This window comes from Rhamphochromis sp. 'chilingali', assembly GCF_963969265.1.
Source record: "Rhamphochromis sp. 'chilingali' genome assembly, chromosome: 2".
Lineage (NCBI taxonomy): Eukaryota > Metazoa > Chordata > Actinopteri > Cichliformes > Cichlidae > Rhamphochromis > Rhamphochromis sp. 'chilingali'.
The window spans coordinates 27,301,190-27,324,918 of NC_137930.1; the positions used below are offsets into that span (position 1 = coordinate 27,301,190).

The following is a 23,729-nucleotide window of genomic DNA, read 5'->3' on the forward strand; positions in this document are numbered from 1 at the left end:
TATCTTTATTTCCAACGATGTGGGACAGAAAGCGCAGTCGTCTCGTGATCTGAGCTTTAGAAAACTGATGGGACTATACTTGCTGACGTGACTCCCGCAAACCCTCTAATTTGCCAATTCAGCCAGGAGTGCGCGTCCCATTCCACCTCCCTCCACCTCCACCCCCTCAGTTTCTGCACCAACACTCTCCGGTCCACAACTACAGGCTACAGAGCGGCAACAGGATCCGCTTCACCACCGCCTTTCTCCCGCGCTCGCTGTCATCTGTGCACGCGTCTTCGCCGTGCGCAAAGTTGCAGGACTATTTGTGAGATAATACAAGTCCTGTACGACACTTAGCCCTCCGCGTGAACTACAAAGGCGATCTGGACCGTTGTAAATCCACCACTATGTGAAATACAACAAGAAGAAAACAGAATGTCTTACAAAGTGTTTGGATTTTTTTTTCGAGGATTGTTTTTTTTGCTGACCTCGTTGATTTAGGGAAAACATTTATATATATGTACAAATTGCAGCCTGATAAGGAAAAGCCGCTCGAATTTCAAACCACATGCCAACATTGGATGAGACCGCGGCGCCCGGATCTTGTGCAATAAGAGAAATGGTAAGAAGCCACAGAGAAACACCGCAACACTTTCACACACTTGTTCTTATTTCCTTTGATTGACGTTTGCGTTGCTTTATTCGCTGCCTCCCACTCGACAGTTGTTGAAAAAAAAACGTGTTTATTTTCTAGAAAGATAGTGAGACTCTAAGCTGTTAAAATTATGGCACAAATTCAGCAGAGGTCTGCCAAATATTGAGCATCCTTTGGGTGCTGGGTGCGATTTGTGACAGACGGTTTGTTTTCACGCGTCCCAAAGCACCTGTTTTGTCCTGTGGGTGAAAAAAAAACCTTAAGCTGAAAGAAAAAAGAAGTTGATTAATATAAATTCTCCATTTTGGGAGTGAAAACGAAAAATGCGGACTTTACTTCCCTGCTGTTTGCCCTCTACATGCTCTGTGTTTCACTGGGGTGACGCTCTGTGTTCATGTCTGTGATGGCAGGTGGTTTCGGACGGAATACAACAGTTTTGCTTTAAATGGAGAACTGCTCAGAGGGGATAAATTGTGTGCAAAGTTGTGCTGCTTTCTGCTGAGGGAGCTATCCATCCGGCTTCCACCGAATTACCACGAGTCCGAGGAGAGACATGGGGCCGCTCCGGTGGATGGGACTCACCGCGCTTCTCCTGTGCACAGGTACGACCCCCATGCGAAACCACAGTGAGCACTTGTGTTCATACATCTGCACAAGATTTATGGAAATGAAAGTTAATGGTCATGAAATAAGAGACACTATAAATACATCAACCTTTGCTGAGTGATTTCATTCACCTAATGATGTCCTTTCAGCCAGCAGGACATATATAATTTATGAGACATATAATTAGCTGTAAGCTGTTGTGGCAGAATACAAAATGACGTGTAATATTAACATGAATGAACAATGACAGTTGCCTAGAGAGAGTGTGGGTTTGGTTGTTGGAGCAGGATGCAGTGTGTGAGTGTGGCACTGCAGAGCACCAGGAATAACAACAGGCTGCAGACACAACCCAGCAAAGCAGAAGAGATGCATCTTTTCATTAAGTTTGAGCTGCTCTGCTCTTGGAAAAAATAATATATGAGGGTAAATGTGTACTTGTGAGCGACAGCCATTGTGTTCAGGATGCCTAAGTGTATGCATTTTACTGTGAGATGAAGCTTTGTGTGACTTTAAAAATTGCACAGGCTTGTGGAGAAATTCAATTTAAAATGCCAATCCAGGGAAAATCAGTTTAATCCAGAGTGTTTAAATGCTATTTGAAGCTCTATGTTGAACATCCTCTCTTACTTTGCTATAGGTAGAAATCATCTCTAGCCTCAAATACAAAACACTTACTCTGTATTTATGTGTAAATTTATGTGCAGATTTTTGAACGCAGACAGCTTAAAGTTGGATTCATTAACACACAAACTTAAAAATAATACACTAGTAATTTAACCTCATTATCCAAAGCATTCATTTGCATAAATACACAATGTATCCAAAGACTATATTCAGGTAAATTAGGTTACGTTTAACTTTTAATAGTATGTAATGCTTAAAGAGTCACTTTAAGTTGTTGGGCATAGCTAGTTTTTAGTAAAAGTTAAAGTAGGCTACAGTATTGGAGACAAAGTTAAAGGAGGCAAGGGTGAGATGGTCTGGACATGTGTAGAGGAGGGATAGTGGACATTAGTGAAGAAGGCAGGTGGAAAAGAGGAAGACCACAGAGAGGAATGCACTGAAGGTGGACATGCAAAGGGTTGATGTGACAGAGGAGGATGCAAGGGATGGAGTGAGATGGAGGAAGATAATCTACTGTGGCGACCCCTGAAGGAAGCAGCTGAAAGCAGACAGCAGGTTAAAACATGTTACTGAGTCTTCCTGGTTTTCTGTCACCTTCAGAACGAGTCAAATCTTTCTGTTTCCAGTTTTAATCCAAGGCAAATCACATCTTTCCTGGAATACAAAAGACATAAGCAGAGGCATTTATATTCTTTTAGGAGAAGAAATATAACTTAGAAGTGCAAATAGTGATAAATATTCATAATGTGACCTAAACTCTTGCTGTAAATATCTCTCAGATCTACTGTATCAAAGCTGCTTTTTTGCTGAACCTACCAGAGCTGTGCGTTTTTTGATGCTGGTTAAACTGTGAATTTGCTTTAACAAATCTCTGTGATCATGTAACGACTTTCCTCATTTGCTCTAATGGACTCCTTTCTAGTGATGATGCCCTCTGTGAATTCCTGATTAGAAAAAAAAAAGTTTTTCGTTTTACTGAAAATTGTTTTGGGGGAAAAAAAAAATTTCTTGAGGGAAGTGATTCTCCTCACAAGCTGAAAGCCACTCCAAAATATGAAGGTATCCAAAGATTGATCCATTTCTCATCAGTTTGGTCAGCCTCTTCAGGTGAAAGTGGAAAGGAAGAAGAAAAAACAGATCCTGTCCTGTCAGTCAACCTCCTGCTGTTCACAGTCTCTGAGGATATTATGTCTCCAGCCACCTGATTGCTTTCACCCAGAGGTTGTCTCTGCGAGGCGAGCACACTGACAGGCACATACTGTAGAGCATACCTACACACACTCACATACTGTCAGAGTAGCCATCAGGACATTTGGAAATATCTACAGCCTGGCATGCAGTAGGATGTGGTGCTGGCACTTTTTGCAGATTGGAGCTCTTTGTCAAACAGAAAAAAGTATCGGGGTGAAAAATTACCTTTACAGGGATGTTTTTTTTCCTTCACTTTGTCATATGGCACTGCCATTTAAATTGCCTTATTTGCACAATGTACAGTTTTTATTATCACTTACTCATCATAGCACTAAAAAGATACCTAAGTGCCTGGCATAAAGGGCACTGTACTAAACGTGGGAGGATTCTCACTTGAAGTTTGCCTGCTCTTTGTATGTGTGTGGGTCTGGCCAGAGTCGATGGGGAAATTGGAATGGACAGTTGAAAAGTTACAAAACCAAAACACTCATTCAGCATTAATTTAATAATAGCTCACTTGTGCTCTCACTTAAACACACACACACACACACACACACTTGCCTTTTATATCTTAGCGAGGACATCTAATTGACATAATGCTTTCCCTAGCCGCTTACCCTAACCCTAACCATCAGAACTGAATACCTAACCCTAACCCTCCACATTTTGAGCCTCAAAAATGCCTTCGAATTTGTGAGGCCTGGAATTTGGGCCACATAAGGGGCCGTTGGTTCCCTCAAGTATTGTAACAGTCGAAATTTTGTTCCTCACAAAGATGTATAAACATGAGCACACACACAAACACACACGCAATATTGTGTTGAAACAATAACAGTAGAGTTGATTTACTCATATAAAGTACATAATGCCAGTGTAAACACAGTTTATTTAAGTCTATTCCAGTCTATCATCAAACAACAATGTTAAAATTATATGATTCAGTAAAGATCATCCTCTTTGAAAATGTTACATGCTTTCTTTCAGCATTATTTGTCCATGGCAACAAACAGAATAGTCAAAACACAACAGTCAAGTTAGTCATAAGGATTAGAAATGTTTGATTAAGGTAGGGACTGATAGCTGCTTCCAGCTAATAAAAATAGAAGTCTTTCTTGCATCTCTGAGATGATACAGGGAAGCTCAGTCTGAATTGTTCAGAATTTAAAAAAATGACATAGAAATTGTTCACATATTTAAGTGCAACAGTTCTCAATGTAAATAGAGCATGTGGGGGGCTCTGTAGTAGATAATGTTATTAAAATATTTGAGAAAAAATGTAGAAATCTCTGTACACAGGGGACAAGGCTAAAAACCAATATTGAGTGGCCGTGATCTCTGGGCTCCAAAATCACTGAGTGGTCTCAGGAGGTCTGTAACCCTTTAAAACCGGTCAGAGCGGACACGCTCCGTTTTGCACAACTACTTTTAAATCCCAGTAGCACTGCAACCACGTGAGCTAGCGCAATAATTTTTTTTGCATATGAAACCAGAGGAGTTGTACTTACTTCTTATGCCACCAGCTTGTCCTAGGTCACAGTTTCCTTCCACATATAGCTTTGCAAAAACTGCATAAAAAGCACTTGCAGCAACAAAAACATGATATTCCAGAAACACGCTTTGCCGCTCCGATCAGCTGTTCATAACACTTCCTGCAACGTCAGCGCGAACTATCGCACGTCCGCCATGACCTGCCCGAAACCAGAAGTGACGTCATTTTCGCGGAAATGTAGTTTTTTACCATCAGGGTCTCATGGGCCTATACTGGTGTTTTTAAAGGTTATGTTTGACTTTATGACTTTCTGTGTTGTTTCTGGGATGCTTAGAACTAATATTGCACTGCTGGAAATAGTTTATTTTGATCCATATGCTGTTTTTTTGCAAATTTGCACTATAATATTTATTTTCGTTTTTCCTGCAGTATATACAAATTGGTGTATTTCAAAAATAAAACTATGAAGACACTCAAAATAAATTTCCTGTGGTGGGAAACTAGTTTGTGCAACATTTTGTATTTACAGTTTTGAGGGATAAGCCTCTTAAAGTTCTCTAACTAGAAATATATGTTAAAAAAACAAAAACGATTTTCAATTTTTTTGTAGTTTATTGCACTTTTTTGCAATTTATGTAATTACTATGCACTTAATGCAGACATATTATTAAAATCTAGGCTGTAATGGTTGTATTGATGTATAGCAACTTGAAATGCTCCCAAAAATGGCACCACACCATGTAAAAATATAATATAAGCTCTGGCGGACTTGGTTCTATGGTAGGTCTTAAAGGGTTAAGAAACAATTTCAGTTTGTTGCTATGGGAATGCAAGTTACGTTATTACCGTACAAGAAAAAATATGCAAAAAAAATCTTGGAATACCGCTAACTTTTCCTGGCCTTTTTTATTTTTATGAGCTTAATTGAGATGCTCTTTCTGATTTCTTTCTGGAAATCGTGGATGACACGTTCTTTGAGCTGAAGAGGAGAGCAATCATTGGCTTGTTCAATAATAATATGATGCTACAGGGGTGTATTAGTGGGTAACTTAGGTTCCATTAATGCTGAATGATATATAGATGTTTGTCCTTTTCAGGGGCGGTCTTGAAGACTTTATCAAGGGGACGAGTGCTAAATACCATAAATATAATCCACTGAAAACATTTAATCCACTGTGGAATGAAAAATTTAACAAAGAAAGCTAAAATTTTATAACGAGTAACAACAGGAAGCACTGGGTTCATTGGTTTCTGCGGTTTTCAAACAGAGCTGTTTTGGAACAAGTGCATCAGATTTAAAATGTATGTATCATATATTTTTCAAATAAAACACACACAAAAAAGTGTTTTCAACACTTGATGTCTTTATCTGCTTTATTTATATTTTACTGAGTATCCCAACTATTTGGAAAAAGTTGTTGTACATAAATATTAAACTCACTCGTCTCTTTGTTAGGTACAGTTTGCCCTTGCTTTCAGAACCACCTTAATTTTTTATGGCATAGATTCAACAAGGTTGCTGGAAACATCCTTCAGACATTTTGGCACATATTGATGTGATAGCATCACACAGTTGCTGCAGATTTGTTTGCTTAACATCCACGATGACAAACTCCTGTTCCACCAAATCCCAATGGTGCTCTGTTGAGATCTGGTGACTTCGGAGGCCATTGGAGTATCATGTACTATTTTTCATTTTCAAGAATCCAGTTTGAGATGACTTGAGCTTTGTGACATGTTGACACTGTGGTCATAAAAGACATGGTTAGCATAAATGGTACTCAGGGATCCAGACTGTGCCCAGAAAATATCTCCCACACCACCACCGAGCTGAAGCATTGATAAAAAGCACAATGGATAACTGCTTTCATGCTGTTTACACCAAACTACTACTCTCTGAATATTGCAGGAGAAATCGATGCTCATTATACCAGGCAACATTTTTTCATCTGGTGGCACCTGGTGTGATTTTCTGCTGCTGTAGCCCATCTGCTTCAAGTTTTGACGTGTTGTGCACTGACAGATAATCGTCCACAAACTTTGGTTGTAATGACTGGTTATTTAAGATACCGTTTCCTTCCTATTGGCTCGAAGGAGAGAGCGAAACAGGCAGAGAAAACTTCTCTGAGGAAATAATCAGTTTCTGAAATATTCAGCTGGTGGCAATAACCATGCCACACCTTCTTCCACATTCTGATGCTCAGTTTGAACTTAAGCAGGTCCTCAAGACAATGTTTACATGGATAAATGCTTTGAGTTGCAGCCATGTGATTGGCTAATTAGAAATTGGGGTTAACGAGATCCGCTTTGATAAACAGGTGTTCCTAACAAAGTGCTGGTGACTTCATGTTCCTTTTTTTGCCTTCTAGTTTGGCAACAGGCTGGAACCCCTATAAAAGCTTAAAAATGGTTCTTGGGCAAACATAACCTCTGTACTCCTATAAAAGGTTATAAAAAGTGGAAGGTTTATGTTTGAAAGGTGATCCTTTGTATGTAAAGTTCAAAAGCCCCATTAAGAAACTCTACATGTGCCCCCAGAGGCAAGAGATTATCTCCACATTCTGTAGCTCAGTGAGTTTTGATGCTGTTGTCACAATATATTCCATCAGGAATTTTAGTCAGTTCAGCTTCATTGACAGTTGTTGTGATAGCATAATTAGAGTTTGGTGACGTTCAAGCATCAGTTGCTGTTGCCTGCTGCGTCAAATTTCACGGATGCGTTTTTGTTACCCTGATAAATTTTTATCTTCACGTCAGAGGTAGAGCTGGGCGATAGAACGATAACGATATGTATCGCGATATAACTTTTACTCGATAGAGAAATTAAGCTATCGCGATAGACCTCGCCGCTCTTGTCCTCTTTAAAAAAAAAAAAAAAAAAAAAAAAAAAAGGTCAGCCAATCCAAATTAAGTAGCGCAGAGCCGAACCAATCACAGCCGCAGCGTCACGTCGCGTGACTTGTTATGTACAGCACAAGTGCCAAGCCGCACGTGTGTTTGTTTGGGAAACAGCCAGCGGGTAATGGAGCCAGCGCGTAATGGAGGAAATGAGTGTGCCGACTAGAAAAATCAACCGAGCGTGACCGAAGAGAAAACAGATGATGGTTCCAATGCCGGAGAGATTGTCGAACGGAAGAACCATAGAAGTTCCGTAGTGGGAAGGTATTTCGGCTATTTCAAGTCTGACAAAAACAGAGTAGCGTGCACTGTAAATGTGCCGAAAGCAAGTCTGGAAATACAATGAACTGGTGCATGCGTCACACTGTGCGCCACGTTATTGTTTCGGTGAAATGAATTTCTACAATACTGTTAATTCTACTCTCTGCAGTGTTTAAATGCTTACATATACACACAGTTACTGTCCCTCCACACATACGACTCGGTTCTGCTTCTATGCCCCAGCTTTGTTTACTTTTTCCCACCGAGGCTTCTAGACTTCTGATTGGCCAATATTTCTGCACGGTTAGGAATCTAGCGCCACCTGCTGCTTTGGCATGTTCATAGCAGCGTTTTCCTTCATTTCTGCCTTTATGTGTGGACGGGATTATTTTTTAAAACGAAAACGGAAAATCTCCTTTTTCAAAAATACCCGTGTACGTGTGGACGTAGCCTCAGTCTCTGACTGGAAGCGCTAATTCGTCATTCGGCTTTTGTCAGACTAAAGTAACTGTTAAAACTGTTTGAAAAGCTCAGCTATACAACAAGGAGAGATTGAGAATTTCCTTTTAGTTCTCAGTTTATTTGATATTGACAAAAGTTAGTCAGTTTTGTCTGTTCTTCTGTAAAACAAACTAAGATTTATTTTTAGAATTAATATTTTGTTTCTAAGTGGAATTGACAATTTAGTCTGTTTCATTTGTTCTATTTTGAAACTTAAACGCTTTAGCGGCTGCCTTTTGTGTAGTTTGCAATATTTGCCTTTATTTATCTGAAAAAGTCTCATGTTCCTTAAGTACATCTACCCTGTTGAACTTATTATGGGAAATAAATATTTAAATAAAAACAAGCTGCTGATTATTTCACATTTTACTTGTGAGCAACAGCACATTTAAATCTTACAAATATAGTTATTTGGCTTATATCGTGATAGATATCGTTATCGCCTGAAATGAAAAGAACATATCGTGATATGAAAAAATCTCATATCGCCCAGCTCTAGTCAGAGGTAATGCTTTTACAGCGCCCGCGCCGACTTGCTCAGTCAACGTCTGTATATTATTTTTTCCTGTAACTTTTCCACGATTTTGAAATCGCAAATTAAAACTCGTACTGACATCAGCTGATTTAAGCAAACAGTGTCTTCGCCACTTTTAGATGCCAAAGTGTATTTGACAGGGATTAAAGTCATTCTATGGGGTGTTTTTAGAAACAGGCCAAAAGCTGAGTTAAAACTGATTATCTCATGCCACTGTGAAAGAAAGTGAGAGAGGAAGAGCCCAAAGTGACCCTGCACACACATTAAGGCTGTGAAATCTAAACTGGCAACTACCTCCAGGATAGTAAAGTCTCATGGGATATTACTTGTTGGCTCTTAACATCTCCTGGATTAATTCTGGGAGGGAGTTGGCAGGGATGTGTGGTTCTGGGCAGTGATTTTACTTAAAGAAACAGCAGAGGCCTGTGGAATTAGCTGACTTTGTCGAAAAGTCTTATATAAAATAACCTCTCGTCTTTTCTTCTCCGTTTTCTCCTGTTTTCCCTCTAATGGGTTCTAAGTGCTATAATGGCGATAACCATAAAACAAAAACGTAGGTACTTTTTACTGAAGGGTTTTGTCCAGGAAGGAAAATATTGAGCGAGTCTTATTGAGGGTCTTTCCTGGGGCAAAGTCAACATTTACCACACTGAAAAAAGACATACTGCATTGTTTCTAAAGCTATAAGTCAAAGGAGAAACATAGTTATTAATAATTTGATAAATCCATTTAAAAAAAGAAAAAGTACAGTGAATGAAATGTTGCATTGTAAGTTGATGGATGAAGCTTGGGTTATCCTGCGTGGCACTGTAGTTACACGAGGCTCCAGAGAGGAGCAGCAGGAAATGTTACACCAGGGAGCCATATGTCATTTTGTATGGATCATAACACAGAGACAAAAGTCATAAAATGAAAAGAGATGTAGAGTTATGTTGAGAACAAATTGTAAGACAAACCAATCAAATTTGTATGCTTCAAAAAGCTTCTGCGCACCATTGTCTCGAATAAAGCAAATTGAATTTTATACGAATCCTTCAGAGAGCAGCAGAAAGGAATGCTACAGGAGGGAGCCATAAGTCATGATATAAGTTTTATATGGATTACAGCACAGGGAGGCTAGTCACAAGATGAGAAGTATGGTAAAGGCTTGTTGCATATTTTTATCATGAAAAGATGGAATTTTTTTAGTTTTTATTATTTTATTTTTTTAGCTCTAAACATAACCGGTGCAGTAAAAAGTAAAAAAAAAAAACAGTTTATGACCACTCTTTGCTAAGGTATGCTTATGCACAATCTTTTTAAGGTACTTGGCAGGTAGGCTGTTCCCGACATCGTAGAGGACTTGTCACAGTTCGTCTGTGGATTTAGGCTGTCGCTCAGTTGCTTCCATCTCCTCATGTAAGCCCAGACAGACTCAGTGATGTTGAGATCAGGGCTCTGTGGGGGCCACACCATCTGTTCCAGGACTTCTTGTTCTTCCTGCTGCTGAAAAATTTTTTTTTATGACTTAGGCTGTATGATTGGGGTTGTTTTTCTGGTGTTGCAGAATGGGTGGGACCAAGTAAACATGTAAATGTGCGCCAGTGCTACTCTAATGGGAAAGTAGTAAATTATGATATAAATGATTAACCATACTATAACACTTAAGCTGCATTGCTTTTGCTTTGCTTTCATTGACGTACATTTTGGGTCACGATGTTCAGATAAATGCAAATCTTAACCTTCCTTTAGCTTTGTTTTAACCTCTGCCAGTTTCTAGGAAAACTTTTGAGTTTTTAAACTTAGTTTTTTTGTGTGTTATTTCCCCCTTGTGTTTTCTGCCTGTCACATTGCACCATGGCACAATATACAAATATTTTTACGAGGAAAATTATTCAAAAATATCACAAATGACAAGTTTGAATTCAGTTTGTGCTCTGTTTACTTTACCTTCGCTCACTGAATGGTTAGTTTTGGGTGCCAAAACTTCTTGGTTAGGTTTAGGAAAAGGTGCACATTGAACAGTCACTCTTAAAGTACAGATATCCAGGAATACCTTGTGTATGTCCCTGCAGCAACTATGACAGATTGGCAGTATCTGATGCTCTAGAATAGGCTGACATTTTGTAAGAAACACAACTGAATATTCACTTGCAATGATTTTTCCAGAATAGAAGGTCCTAAGATTTTGTACCACATGCAAGTCATAGGGTTCACAGGGACATCCAAAGTGCAGGACTGAATAATCATCAGAGTCAAATCTTCAAATTCTGAAGTCTTGTGGTCCTGGATATGAATCCATCTGCTGGCCGGTGTCTTTCTGTGTGAGATTTTAAAGTTCTTTCTCTGCCTGTGTGGGCTCTCTTTAGGTCTCTGGATTCCTCCCACGGTCCAAAGAAATGCTTCACAAGGTCAACTGGTGATTCTAAATTGGCCGTAGGTGTGAATGTGTCTCCGTGATAGCCCTGTGACTGGCTGGTGACTTGTTCAGGGTGTACCCCACTTTTTGCTCTAAGACAGGCCCAAGCCTAGAAGAAAATAGATGGCTCCTTTGCTTATGATAGTTTAAAAAATGTATTATGGTTGCATAATAAAGTATGTAGCATTCTATCCAAAACTATAGTTACATGTTTCAATGGTAGAGCAAAGCTCCCAAATCTAAAAAAAGTGCATGTGTAAACCTAATTATAAAAAAACACATCTACTCTTTAACTGTTAAAAAATTGTGTGGTCCAAACAATGTTTCTATGCATTACAGGCAAATTATTGTTTACCATTTTACCCAACATTTCCACACATTATATTTATTGCTTATTTAGGCTGTTTTGATGGCCATCTCCTGATCATAGACACTTTAATGTTCTCTTTATCGAAATTCTTGTTTTTCCTTGTTTTCTTCACATCTTACATGCTAACAAATAATTCACTTATTTCTATCAAAGTATATGCCTACTGTAACCTAAATCCCTTGGCTTTTTTTGAACTTTTTCCCCTCCTCCTCCTCATCATAACACTCCTCTGTAGAACTATCCTCACTTGCCGGCTCCATCGCAGTGCTGCCTGAAAATGATTTCCTCCTTTTCATCACTGGAGTCTGTGTCTGAAGAGCATGGGGGGATTACTCTCATCCTTTCTTTTGTCGAATAATGTGCTAACAGTGATGGCCTGCAGGAAAATATATGGCGCTGTCATCGTTTGCACAGAGTACCTGAGCATGCTGTTAACATGTCTTTTTATTGCTGAATAACACGTGCTGACCAAGAAGAAAAAATGTTTTCAAACCTGAGTTTCATGAATTTAATTGCATTGCTTTAACCTTTATGGCTGGACTCAAACACAGGAGCTTATTGCTGTGAGGCGGCAGTGTACCACCCCAGTTTATGTCTCCTGGTTTTGCACTCTAGGTGACCTGAGCTCTCATATTCTATCATAGAAACGTATAAAACTTGTCCCCAAACTTATTAAAAACAACAATTCAGGGTTTAATGCAATGCTTGTATATTTTCTTAGTTATGAATTGAAGATATGTGTTACATAGACTGTAAGGTAAATATTAATCAGAACATAGATTAAATTATAACCTGTGGAAAACCAACTTTGACAGTTTTGACACCATCTATTAGGCCAGTGGTTCCCAAACTGTTTTTGCTAGGCCCCCCTTTGTTTTACAAGAAAAATGTTCGCGCCCCCCCACCGCAGAATGGCAGATAGAGACAAAATACTGTTAATCTGACTATCTTCAGGTTTTACATGCTTATATATACACACGCAGTTACTGTCCCTCCATTTACAAAGGCAGAGGCATCACGGGATACTGTTTGTCCGTGATTTGAACCGGGGGAATAAATTGTGGCAGGATCAGCCTGATATTATTTGTATCCCACTGTAACTTTGCTGTATAAAGAGCTAACATCTCCAAAATGTCAGGAGTAGTTAGTCATTACAACAAGTGTTTGTGAACTAAAAATCAACAATGTGGGATACTGTAAACAGCCCAGCGGTGCTCCCGACAAAGGGAAAAGCAATTCTGCAGGGGAGACCTACCTCGGCACTTGTGCAGGTGAAACCAAAGGGAAGATATGCTTCACCATATTTTCTAGTCTTTGGCTTAGAATGAAGTTGGTTTGGAAACATATTCAGCGATGCTTCATCTCCTGCTTTGCGTTTGTGTGGGCGCCCGGGCTAGCAGTGTTCAAGCGTTTTGTTTTGTTTTTCCCCCTTTTCATCCCCCCCCCCCCCCCCCCCCCTGCCATGGGCCCCACACTTTGGGAAGGTCTGTATTAGGCAATGAATGACTTTTCATTTAAGGGGTTTTAGTAACATCATATTTAGGTTGTTCTTGTCATGTGGCGCATGCTGTATAAGATTTTGACACATTTATAGTAACTATAGCTGCTGCTTAAGAAAAGAAAGTTATAACAGCATCAGGCTAAGGATGCTGTAATTGAAATTGATATTGACTTTTTTCCCCCTTTAGTTAGCTAAAGGCATTAGCTAATATCATTAGCTGTGCATGCTAAGTGATTGACGAGAATTGGCTTTGCTGTTGCATGGTGACTTTACAGTACAGTGACTTTCCATCACATTTCTCTGTGCTGAGAATTAAAGCTACAGGAATATTGGTGACTCTTGTTTTTCCAGACTTGTGTCCACTGTAATTGCTCATTTAGTTGCATTTTCTCATTAGAACTTGTACAGTAATGACAGAGAATTGTGTTGTTCTCCTGACGTGATGCTCAGTCTTGCCTGACCCTATCCTGCAACAACAGCAGAAATAGCAGAAAAAGTGTTTTTCTTAAGCAATATATTTTGGGAATTAGGAATAGGATTTGACAAAACAGTTTTTTAAGGTTACATTGTAGGTGCTAAGTTTTATAAATAATTTAGCTTAATTATTTGCAGATGGTAAGTGGTAAACTATATTTTAGAATCTACTAATTACAACTAACACATTACTTAATATTACATATAAGTAATTTAATTATTGTAGAAGATCATTATGGAACTGTTAAAAAATGAATTTTGGATAATGTGTTGTTTTCATTACGCAATAAAGAAGAAATGAAAAACCGAGGGCCCGCTGTTAAACAGATTGAACGGGTCATTGCCTACATTTTAAATTTGACCTCACAGTTGGCTAGAATAAAATAAAAAAACAAATTTTAATGAATTAATTATTGTAATAGTAAAACAGTCAAAGTTTACTATCTTGCCCACGTCTGCCTCCACTTCTGCAGCCGCTCTCTCATCCACCGTGCACACTGCTCTGCCAGATGTTTAATTTATGCCACTGCGGTTGTGTCTGTTTGCAGAGGCATTTGCCTATTTCTCTCATGTAGTCCTCCAAAATCCCACCTATATGGTGCTCAGTGTGAATGATGCTGTGCGTTGGCCGAATGCTGATTTGTTTACAAGTGGGCTGGAATGGGGAGGGGAGCGACAGCAGAGTTCATCACAAACACAAAAAATGATCAAAGATCAGAAAATGTAATACGAAAAGTACAGACGATAGCTGCAGTGGACACTGCCTATTGTTTTCAACACTTAATTTCAGTTAGTTCTTTGCACGTTATGAATTTTGCTCTTCTTTTTGCTGATGCTGATGGAACAATAAGCCCACACACTGATCGTCCCATATATTTTTGACACTTCACCTGCAGTCTCACCACTGCTGAACCCCATCAGTCTGATGCCCTTCTCAGCTTTGTTCCTCAGGCCCTAAACACTTCCAATGAGTTTTAGACCATCAAATAAGTTTTAACATTAAAGGTGAAGATAACACAAACAAATACAAGATGCAGTTTCTAAATGATGATTTCATTCATTAAGGAGAAAAAGCCATTTAAACCCACCTGGCCCTGTCTGAAAAGGTAATTACCCCCTAACCTGAATATTTGGTTGCGCTACCCTTGGTGATAAGAAATGCAATCAAGCTTTTTGCAGTAATTGGCAATGAGTCTTTCACATCGCTGTGGAGGAATTTGCACAATTGTTGTAATTCAGCCACATTGGGGATGGGGGGAGGGGGGTGTTTGAGTATGAGCAGCGTGTTTAAGCTCATGCTAACGCATCTCAATCTGATTTAAATCTGGACTTTGATTAAGTCACTGGAAAGCCTCCATTCTGTTTTTTTTTGTTTGTTTGCTTGTTTGTTTGTTTGTTTATGTCTTGGATCACTGTTCTGCTGCATAAGCCAAGTGCACCTGAGCTTCAGGACACAAACTGGTGACATTCTCCTTCAGGATTTTCTGGTGGAGAGCAGAATTCATGGTTCCATCAACGGTGGCAAGTTGTCCAGGTCCTTAAATAACAAAGCAAATCCAGGCCATCACACTACCGCCACCATGTTTGACTGCTGGTGTGATGTTCTTTGTATGAAATGCTGTGTTAGTTTTTCACCAGATGTAATAATGCAACAAGCGTGGCAGTAATCAGGCCTGGGTGTGGTTAATCACAGTTAAATCATGATTTAATTACTTTTTGATATAGGGCCGGGTATTTTCACTCAAATACATGACATCTTAATTTAAAACTTGTGTTACTCGGGTTATCTTTGTGCGATATGAAAATTTGCTTGGTAATCTGAAATCAGTGTGACAAATATGCAAAAGAAAAAGAAATCAGTAAGAGAGGAAAGGCAGCTCTCACTTATGTCATAGCATATATCAAAATGTAAACAACACGCATTGCTAGGCAACCAGGCATGCTGCAAATGTTGAGCGCAGCATTTTACATTGATGTGTATTGGACGGAATCGGCCATATTTTTTTATCCCATGTACCCCAAGAATAAAACAACTTAAGGAAAAGTCGATGGGGTTTTAATTTTAACAAAGTCACATGATTTTTAAAAAAGTCTTTTTTGGCAGTTCTAAAAATTGAGGCTCCAGAAAACATGTCATAAAGGGATTTTACTCCTCTGTGATTAACTCCACTCTTGCAGCATTGTCGTCTCCTTTTCCAGAATTCCACAGAAAATTCGTTGAAGAAAAAAATGGATGTAAAATTTCTCTCTTTTCCCACAGGTTTCTCTTTACTAATAGGATGAAACACAGCAAAGATGAAAGGGAGAATAATCGATATATGACAGCGTAATGATGAAATGCTTCCCTGCTTCCCCTCTTCACTCTTAGTGTTTGGAGGATTGGGATTACACCATGCCTAACCAAAGCATGAAGATCTGTGCTGATTCACCTCGACACACATAATCACACACAGACGCGTGTGCACAGAATCATTAAAGATTTTGTGACACATTGTAGCTGTGCACTGTAAACACACACACACACACAGGCACACACAGCCTCATCTCCTTGGGCAAACAACTTCACAGCCATCCAACTAGGAAAAGATCGCACTCTGCGGGAGGTCTAGAGACAATTAGCATAACTAACAGAACACTCGGCACACACACAGTAAATCAGAAGGAAATGGGAATGAACCTACCCACTCGGAGCATTGAAAGAATTTTAACAGCATTTTTGGCACCTCCTGCAAGACAGATTGACAGCGAGAGATCACATATTTATCTCACTTCATCAGCTTTGGTCCCATAAGACAATGGAGGTACAGTACGTGCTTTCCTCTCTTGCAAGTCTGTCACCTGGGTTTCATCCCCCCCACTGAGATGTCCTCACACTGCATCACTTGCCAGAAGAGTAGTGCAATAAGTTGTCAGAGAAAGCCAATAACCGTTTTTTCTTTTCTTGTATTCTTGAAGATGGTTATATCATTTTTGCCAGTTTTTGTGTGTGTCAATGCGGCAAATATGGAGGTAGAGGAAGAGGGGGTATTACGTGCCTAGGTCAGGAAAGTAAGCAATTCCCTGTGTTATTTTTCTTCTTCTTCTACTTCTATTAGTGTGGAAACAGTGCGGACGTGTGGCAATGTCAAAAGATTTTTCTTCTTAAGTCCCAACGCAGTTCATCTTTCGAAGTCTCCTTTCTTCTTGTCTGTCTGCTGCCTGTTTTCATGCTCATTATTGGCTGCTTCACCTGAGTGTCAGTCTGCGGTGAAGAGCTGATCCTCATTATTTAATTTACCGCCCAGTTCATTAAATGTTAAGAGACAGAAAAATAACCACTGGAAAAGTTTAGCCTCAGCACAAAAAACACAAAATACAAAAAAAGAAAGAAAGAAAGAGGAAGTGGAGGCAAATTTTTATTTCCAACTTGATAGACACTACAGAATTGAAACCTAAGGGCAAACTATTCCACACCTTTAGGAATGTGATTCCCAAACCGGGACTCAATTCCCTTACCAATTTTCAGCAACACTGCCTCAAGAGAGGTAAACATTACTGAGAGCCCTATCCAATAAAAAAAATGTATTAGCAATAGGACTTCCATCTTCCCAAACCTATATCTGTGTAAGTGCTAATAGTTTGATCCAGTAAGCAAAGGGGAGCTCAGAACACTTCAACCATAGTGATGATTAGATTTAAATAGTCTGGCACTTTTCAGACTTAATAATTGGGTACTATTTGCTTCAGATTATCAGAAATGTGCACTAGTGCGTGTAACTTCTGATAGCCAGATAATACTGGTTCTTCAGTATTACTTTGTGCGGGAACAAAGTATAAGGTCATAAACAGTTTTATATAGTACCAAGGTTTGGATTTCAGTAGCTGCATCTATGTGTATCTGTGTTTCACTTGGCTGGCTGATACATTGGCCAGAAGAATGAGACACAGATATTGATCGATTTGTGGGCTTCGGGCCAGACCTGGGCTCAGAATTGTGAGCAGCCTTAAAAACTGTTATTGGTCAATTTCTTGTTAACGTTAAATGTGCTGATGGCCAATTGGTAGGCCCTATTAGGTCAGAAAATTGCAGTCTGTGCAACAGTGGAGCAGATGCCATCATGAAATGAGAAAAATCTGTTTTTGAGCAGAACGGTGTGTGTGTGTGTGTGTGTGTGTGTGTGTGTGTGTGTGTGTGTGTGTGTGTGTGTGTGTGTGTGCGCGTGCGTGCGTGCGTGTGTGTGTAATAGCAACTCTGACATACACATGTCTGCTTCCCAATTTCGGTGTAGCCTTCCAAAGAATGAATCTGATTTGCAATAATCAGATATGTTGATAAGCACATATGGCCCTTATTTATTTTATCCCCCCATGTATTCTCTTCCTCTCGTCCTCCTCATCCATCCTGTGCTCAACCCTCCTTTCCCTGCTTACTAGATTTCCCCACCACCTCCACCTTCACATCTTACTCTGAGTCCTCTTATCCTCTGTGGCCTTTTCCCGCTTCATTGATGTTTTCTCTTTTCCTCACATGAAATAACATGCGCAAATTAAAGTGAAAGATTAAAAAGCAAGATTTGTGATTTTCCTCAATGCACTGGAATATTTAAGACTGTTAGGAGTGCAACTGTAACATTTCAAGGAAAAAATAATTAAAAGACACCCCCCCAAAAAAAAAAGAAAAAAAAAAAACAGGGGTGAAGACATTAAATGAAGTTCAGCATTTTGGTAAATAACTCCTAATTTTAATCTTTTTCTTGTGTGTCTATTTTATATAAGAAGCTCCAGCAAGCAGTTAATTAAGGTAGGATCAGGACTGGAAACAGGAAAAATGGCACATCTTGAAGCCAGTTACTAGTGAGCCCCTTGCTGCCTTATTTGAAACAAATAACCCACGTTGCATGGGTTATATGTACAGCCTTCATCACTGTCAGGTTGTTAAACCACCAGGACCCACCAGGAATACAACTTTAGTGTGCTAAAGGTTGCCTATTTCAGACAAAGACAGGCTAACCTTCTACCCCAGCCTGGGCTCACGGCAGTTCCTGATATAGTAACAAGCTTTAATCTGTTTATTTGTGTTGCTGGATGGGAATTTTCTAACATTATTTTGGTCCACATTATTTAATTTTTTTGAACTCCAACATTCATCAGTTCCTTTCATATGTACCGATCAAAGGGAAGAGAAAAAAAAGTAATCATGTAAGTCAGGATGGCTATCACACCAGAGACCCACGTTTGAGTTGGACACATTATTCTTTGTAATATGTTATTATTTACAAATATGTTACTTGGTTAGGTGTATAATTGTACAAGGTTAGGCATTCAAACTGAAATAAAAAATATGGTTTGGGTTCAAATGCAACAATTGGCTTTAAAACTTTTTCTGGTTGCCATGGCAATACCCGCCCTACTATCAGCATAAATGGTACGTACATAAAATATTTGCATTAATCACAGTTGCTTTCATTAAAAATCACTGATTTTTTGTGACAATATCATGAGCTTCCATGCGACTGGGTTGTTCACCCTGAAGTCAGTCTTAATGCTAAGCAGAGACGACTGCCTGCTGACTACATCTTCAACTTTTTTTTAACATGATTCACAAGGATAATGCCAGTTCTGTCATTTAGCTCTGTGAATTAAAAGTTAATAATAATTTACACCAGGTAAATACTAAACCACTGCATTAGCTTCAATGAAGAGATAAATAAAGAGTTATTGTCAATGCACTGACACCTTAATATTCGACCTGTTTATTTAATATATGCCATCTTTGGTACTATAATATTAGGAAAATATCATATAGACATTATAAAATTATCACAGATGTTTGCTGGGTTGAGTCCTTGTCTTACAGGATCTGTACATCTTGCTTTAGTACTGTAATCCATGCTCAGACCATTTACCCACGTTTTCACTTTGTCCATCATGCATCCACCAGGCCGCCTCCATGAATTCATTACCTTTACCAATTTACTCAATTTAGAATTTAATTACCAAAGGTAACCAGACCAACTAACATACATTCTCACCAGAATCAAAGAGGAATAGCCAATCCACCACCTGCTCTGTATGGCTGCAATGGCTCCATTGACAGACAAAGTGAAGAAGACAGAACTTGTTTCATTGATATTGCAATTTCCTTCCTGTGTGCCTTCAGTAAAAATAGACCAAGTTATCTCTTTCTGAGGCCTCTGACTCATCTGGATGCTGTGCTAGCATTTGTCAACAAACAGATTTGAGGGCTTTGGAAAATTGGTTGATCAGATTAGCCTACATATCTGATCAGAGGCCATAATGTGCATTTCTATTGCTTTAATCTATGCTTAGCATGTGCCTGCACCCTATCCAAGGCCGTAACAGTGATTTAATGATGCCTCTTATTTAGTCGTCTTGTCCCCATTTTTCACAAGAGTGATACACAGTGCTGCACTGAGCATGCCCAGGGCTAGATCTGGGCACAGTGCTTCAGTAATAGAGGATAAATCAATTCCTAAAATGTCCATACAGAGGGAGAAGAAAAGTATCCAAAGCTGAAGGATTCAGAGACGTGAAATCCCCTTTGTTTCACTGTGGGTATGAAGCTGAGTATCTGAGCCCTATGTGGGCTCTTGGTACCAGTCTTGGATCTCTTTGGTGGCAGCATTTTCTAGCAGGTAATCAGGAATCTTTCGGTCAGTTAGTGTAATCTCCATAAATACAGTAAAGGCGCACTCCTCATTTTCCAAAGATGTGGAAGGACACGTGGCACTTCTATTTAAGGTAACGGATGAGGTAAATATCTGGAGTGACATGGTCCGCTCAAGTCTTAACACCGAGGGCCTGAGGTGCGATTTCTATCTGCACTTTAATTTTCTTTAGCTTCTCGCCCTGTTTTAGTCCCCTGTGGTTTTCTTTGCTTGATGGTTTCCAGGGAGATTCAGTGACCGATGTTGACTTTTGCTTTAAATAATTCCATATAAAATAGGTGTATCATCATCCTTTTATAATCTTTGTGGAAACCTTTGTGTTTTCTCGAATGTAACATTTTGCCAAGCCAAGATTCGACTGACAACTTGGCATCTGTCTAATTGCTTGTGTCATGAATGTTTTTGGGAAAAGAAGCATCCTCCGGAGCCAGAAAATGTTGAGAAATCCTAAAATACATTTAGACTCAGTACTCAGCACAGTACGCAATACAATTGTTAGCCTGGCAGGAAGATGTTGTACACTAGGCGTGTATTGTGTAGGATCAGGATTTCCATGTAGTGACTGCCTGTCCTACACGGTTATCTGCAACAGCAGATGTGTAGCCTTTGTTTAAACAACCGTTTGTCAGTTTGCTTAAACAATCTGTTCGAAAAGACAGACGTCAGTGAAAAAGAAAGATATCAGTGAAACATGCAGTATAGATCACATTGCAGAGGTTGTTTAAAGTGGAAGGACTGTTATAAGTCATCAACTGTGGTTGCAGTGATTGTTTTCAGTATTGATTAGGTATATTTTTAGAATCTCCTCCCCTCAAAGGTGTCTTATTGCAACCTGCAGTTATAAGGTTGAGCAAACTCTAGAGAGTACAGCACTGGTCAAAACTTCAAACGCACTCGCATATTGCGTCCAAACTTTTTTCTGGTTCTGGATCTTAAATAAAAAGAACTAAAATGGAAAGGTATGGTTAAGAATTGTCTCAGAGGATAGTTAAAGTGAAAAGTCAGGTGCATTTGAGGAAGTAATGCTGTCAAGAGCTTGTGCCTTTTACGCAGTTTATGATTCTGACCTCTTCTTATTCATGTTGAAGGACAGGCAGTCAATGAATGAAACAGTCATGCAACAATGGCTGAAGCTTGTTGAATGCGACCACTGAAAAAAGGATTAATTAGAAAGCTGACTGGGTACAGTTTGTTCTTTAGCCTCTTGCCACACTAGCACACAGCTTATGATGTCCCGCCCCCTGGTTACTGTTACAAGGCTGTGGCAGGAAGTAGCGCCCTGCTTCGAAGATGGCATACCTTGTCCAGCAGCTCATTATGAAGGTTCATTTGTAGATGATTTCTTTCCTTTAGCTCTATTTGGCAAAAGAAGGCGCAAACAACAGTTGCTTTGACATCTGTGTGCCGTACAAATTAAAGAAAGCTGTGCTAAGCAACAGAGCATTGCTTATGATCTAAAGCAGATGCTGCATGCCATCGAGGCAAACCCTTCTAGAGACAGGTATGTTGCCTCTATAAGGTAAAATAAAAGGTAGTGAAGCATAAAAAACAGGACCAAGTGAAGGAGCTGAAGCTACAAGTAAAGATGTGAGAAGGTAAAAAAACCCCAAAACAAAATATGCATCACCTTTTCTGAAGAATCGTGGCACTGAAAAACTGCATTTTGATTACTTGAAGGTTTTTCATTAAACACTTCAAAACCCGTTTGCTGTTTCCTCGCTCTTCTAAAGTGTGTTCTTGGATAACATGATGTAAACTTTTATCTTGAGATTCTTATGTTGGATTTCCTCCAGCCTATAAAACAAAATACCACCACGTCCATCATGACGCCGTACAGGCCGTACAGACGCTCTTTCATATGTAGATATGATTAAATTATGCCATGGGTAACTCACTGGATTGCATTTACATTTAGAAATGTTTTTGTGCTCCATCCCCCCCCCCCCCGAACCCACTTAAGGCGGGTACTACAATCACAGGATTGTGATGACCTAACATTTCCTGGCCGGTTTTCTACCAGCGCAGCACTGCATGCTTACAAAGTCTTGTCTGCTCATCAAAGCTAAGAAATGGCACCATGCTGCTTTTAAATTTATGGCTCACTTTGCTATATTAAACACTCTCATAGTTTTGTAATGGGTCTGGCTGGTTAATTAAGTGGGTCAGAAAGGAGATCAAAGAACTATGGTAGACAGTCAATATTTTGGGCCACATCAGCTGTGTAGAGTCAGAATACCATTTTTGTAGGTGGGTCACTTCATTGATCTTTTCTTTTTGAGAAAATCAGAATGCTTTTTAGTTTAGAAGCAATTAACTCATCCTCAAATTGATTGTTTTGAATTAAAATTTGATGAATGGGATTTAATTGTGAAATTAACAGATTCACAGGCAAAAAGCTTTACTTTGTGGATTCAGAGCAATAGTCATTACATCACAGTTTCTATTTGTTTAAACTGTTTTTGCTGAAATTTGCCTATGAATGAATCGACAGGGCGACTGACTGTTTTAAGTTAGCTTGTTTAAAGAATACAGTGGATCTAATCGTGAGAAAAAAAGATTAGAGAGGTAGCCATCAATCACGAGCCCCCGTTTTTCCTGCTGTCAAACTTCCTCTGCACCAACACCACCCCCGACTGCAATTTTATAGGGGAAAAAAGGAACACTTTATCTTTCCAGCTGTCAGAGGAATGATCGGCTAGCTGATTATGATGTTAGTGAGGCAGTATGCAACACTAACATCATGCAGTAAGAGGTAAGTTTAACTGTTAAACATTTACGGCTGAATAACCTGCCGCACTCCCTGCAGTGCTTCCAGCATCCAAAACATGCAGGATGAGGTGTGTACATGAATATTAGCATCACAAATTGACACTGTATTTCCATTTGCCTGAAGCTTTTCTTTCATAATGATTTTTTTTTTCAGCTTTATTTTCCTGATTTGATAGTGCGCTGAAGAATAATAGTGGTAGAAATAAAAGGGAGGACTGAGGGCTTATCTAGCTCTGCAGGTGAGGTATTACAGGCTTCTCAATGGGAATCAGACTTATGGTGTGAAGTATAAGCTCCTGCACTGCGCACAGAATTCTGTACATAATCCCAATGCACTTTCCCATAACTGGGAGCAGGGACAAAAATGAAGGGCACACAGTTCTGTTGGTAGTATGACGCTGACAAGCAGACACTGAGAGGGGGCATAAGTGCTTGTCGAGCTTTGTGCGGCTGTGATGCTACTGTGGCGCAGCATAGCCAGGGAGCTTCAAATTTTCAGTTGAATGTAAAGGATGTTTTTTCCCCTTTTCTTCCTCATACAAAAGGAAACACATACAATGATGGGTTGATGATGTTATTAAAGGACAAAGGGCTTTGCAAGCCTAATTTTGCTTTACGAAGATATTAGTTTAATGCGGCTTAAACTACTAAATATAATGTAATCATCAAACAAGCTTATTATGTATTATTAGTGATATAATACTTTTGGATGGGTCATCCTTCAAAGCTATGTATGAAAGGAAAATTAATGTATTTTCATCTAATTTTCATTATGTATACTGATCTATTTTGGTGCACCGCAGTGTT

General features: G+C 39.4%; 1 protein-coding gene across 1 annotated transcript in view; it reads left to right on the top strand.

The window, feature by feature from the left end:
* The first annotated feature begins 253 nt into the window (after positions 1-253).
* Positions 254-23,729, top strand: part of LOC308392198 (transmembrane protein 132C) — a 187,767-nt gene continuing 164,291 nt past the window's right edge. Inside the window, exons 1-2 of the mRNA XM_080875128.1 lie at positions 254-604; positions 1,048-1,239. Of these exons, the coding sequence (XP_080731254.1) occupies positions 1,191-1,239 (49 nt within the window). The 5' untranslated portion in view covers positions 254-604; positions 1,048-1,190. The remainder of the gene's footprint in view (positions 605-1,047; positions 1,240-23,729) is intronic.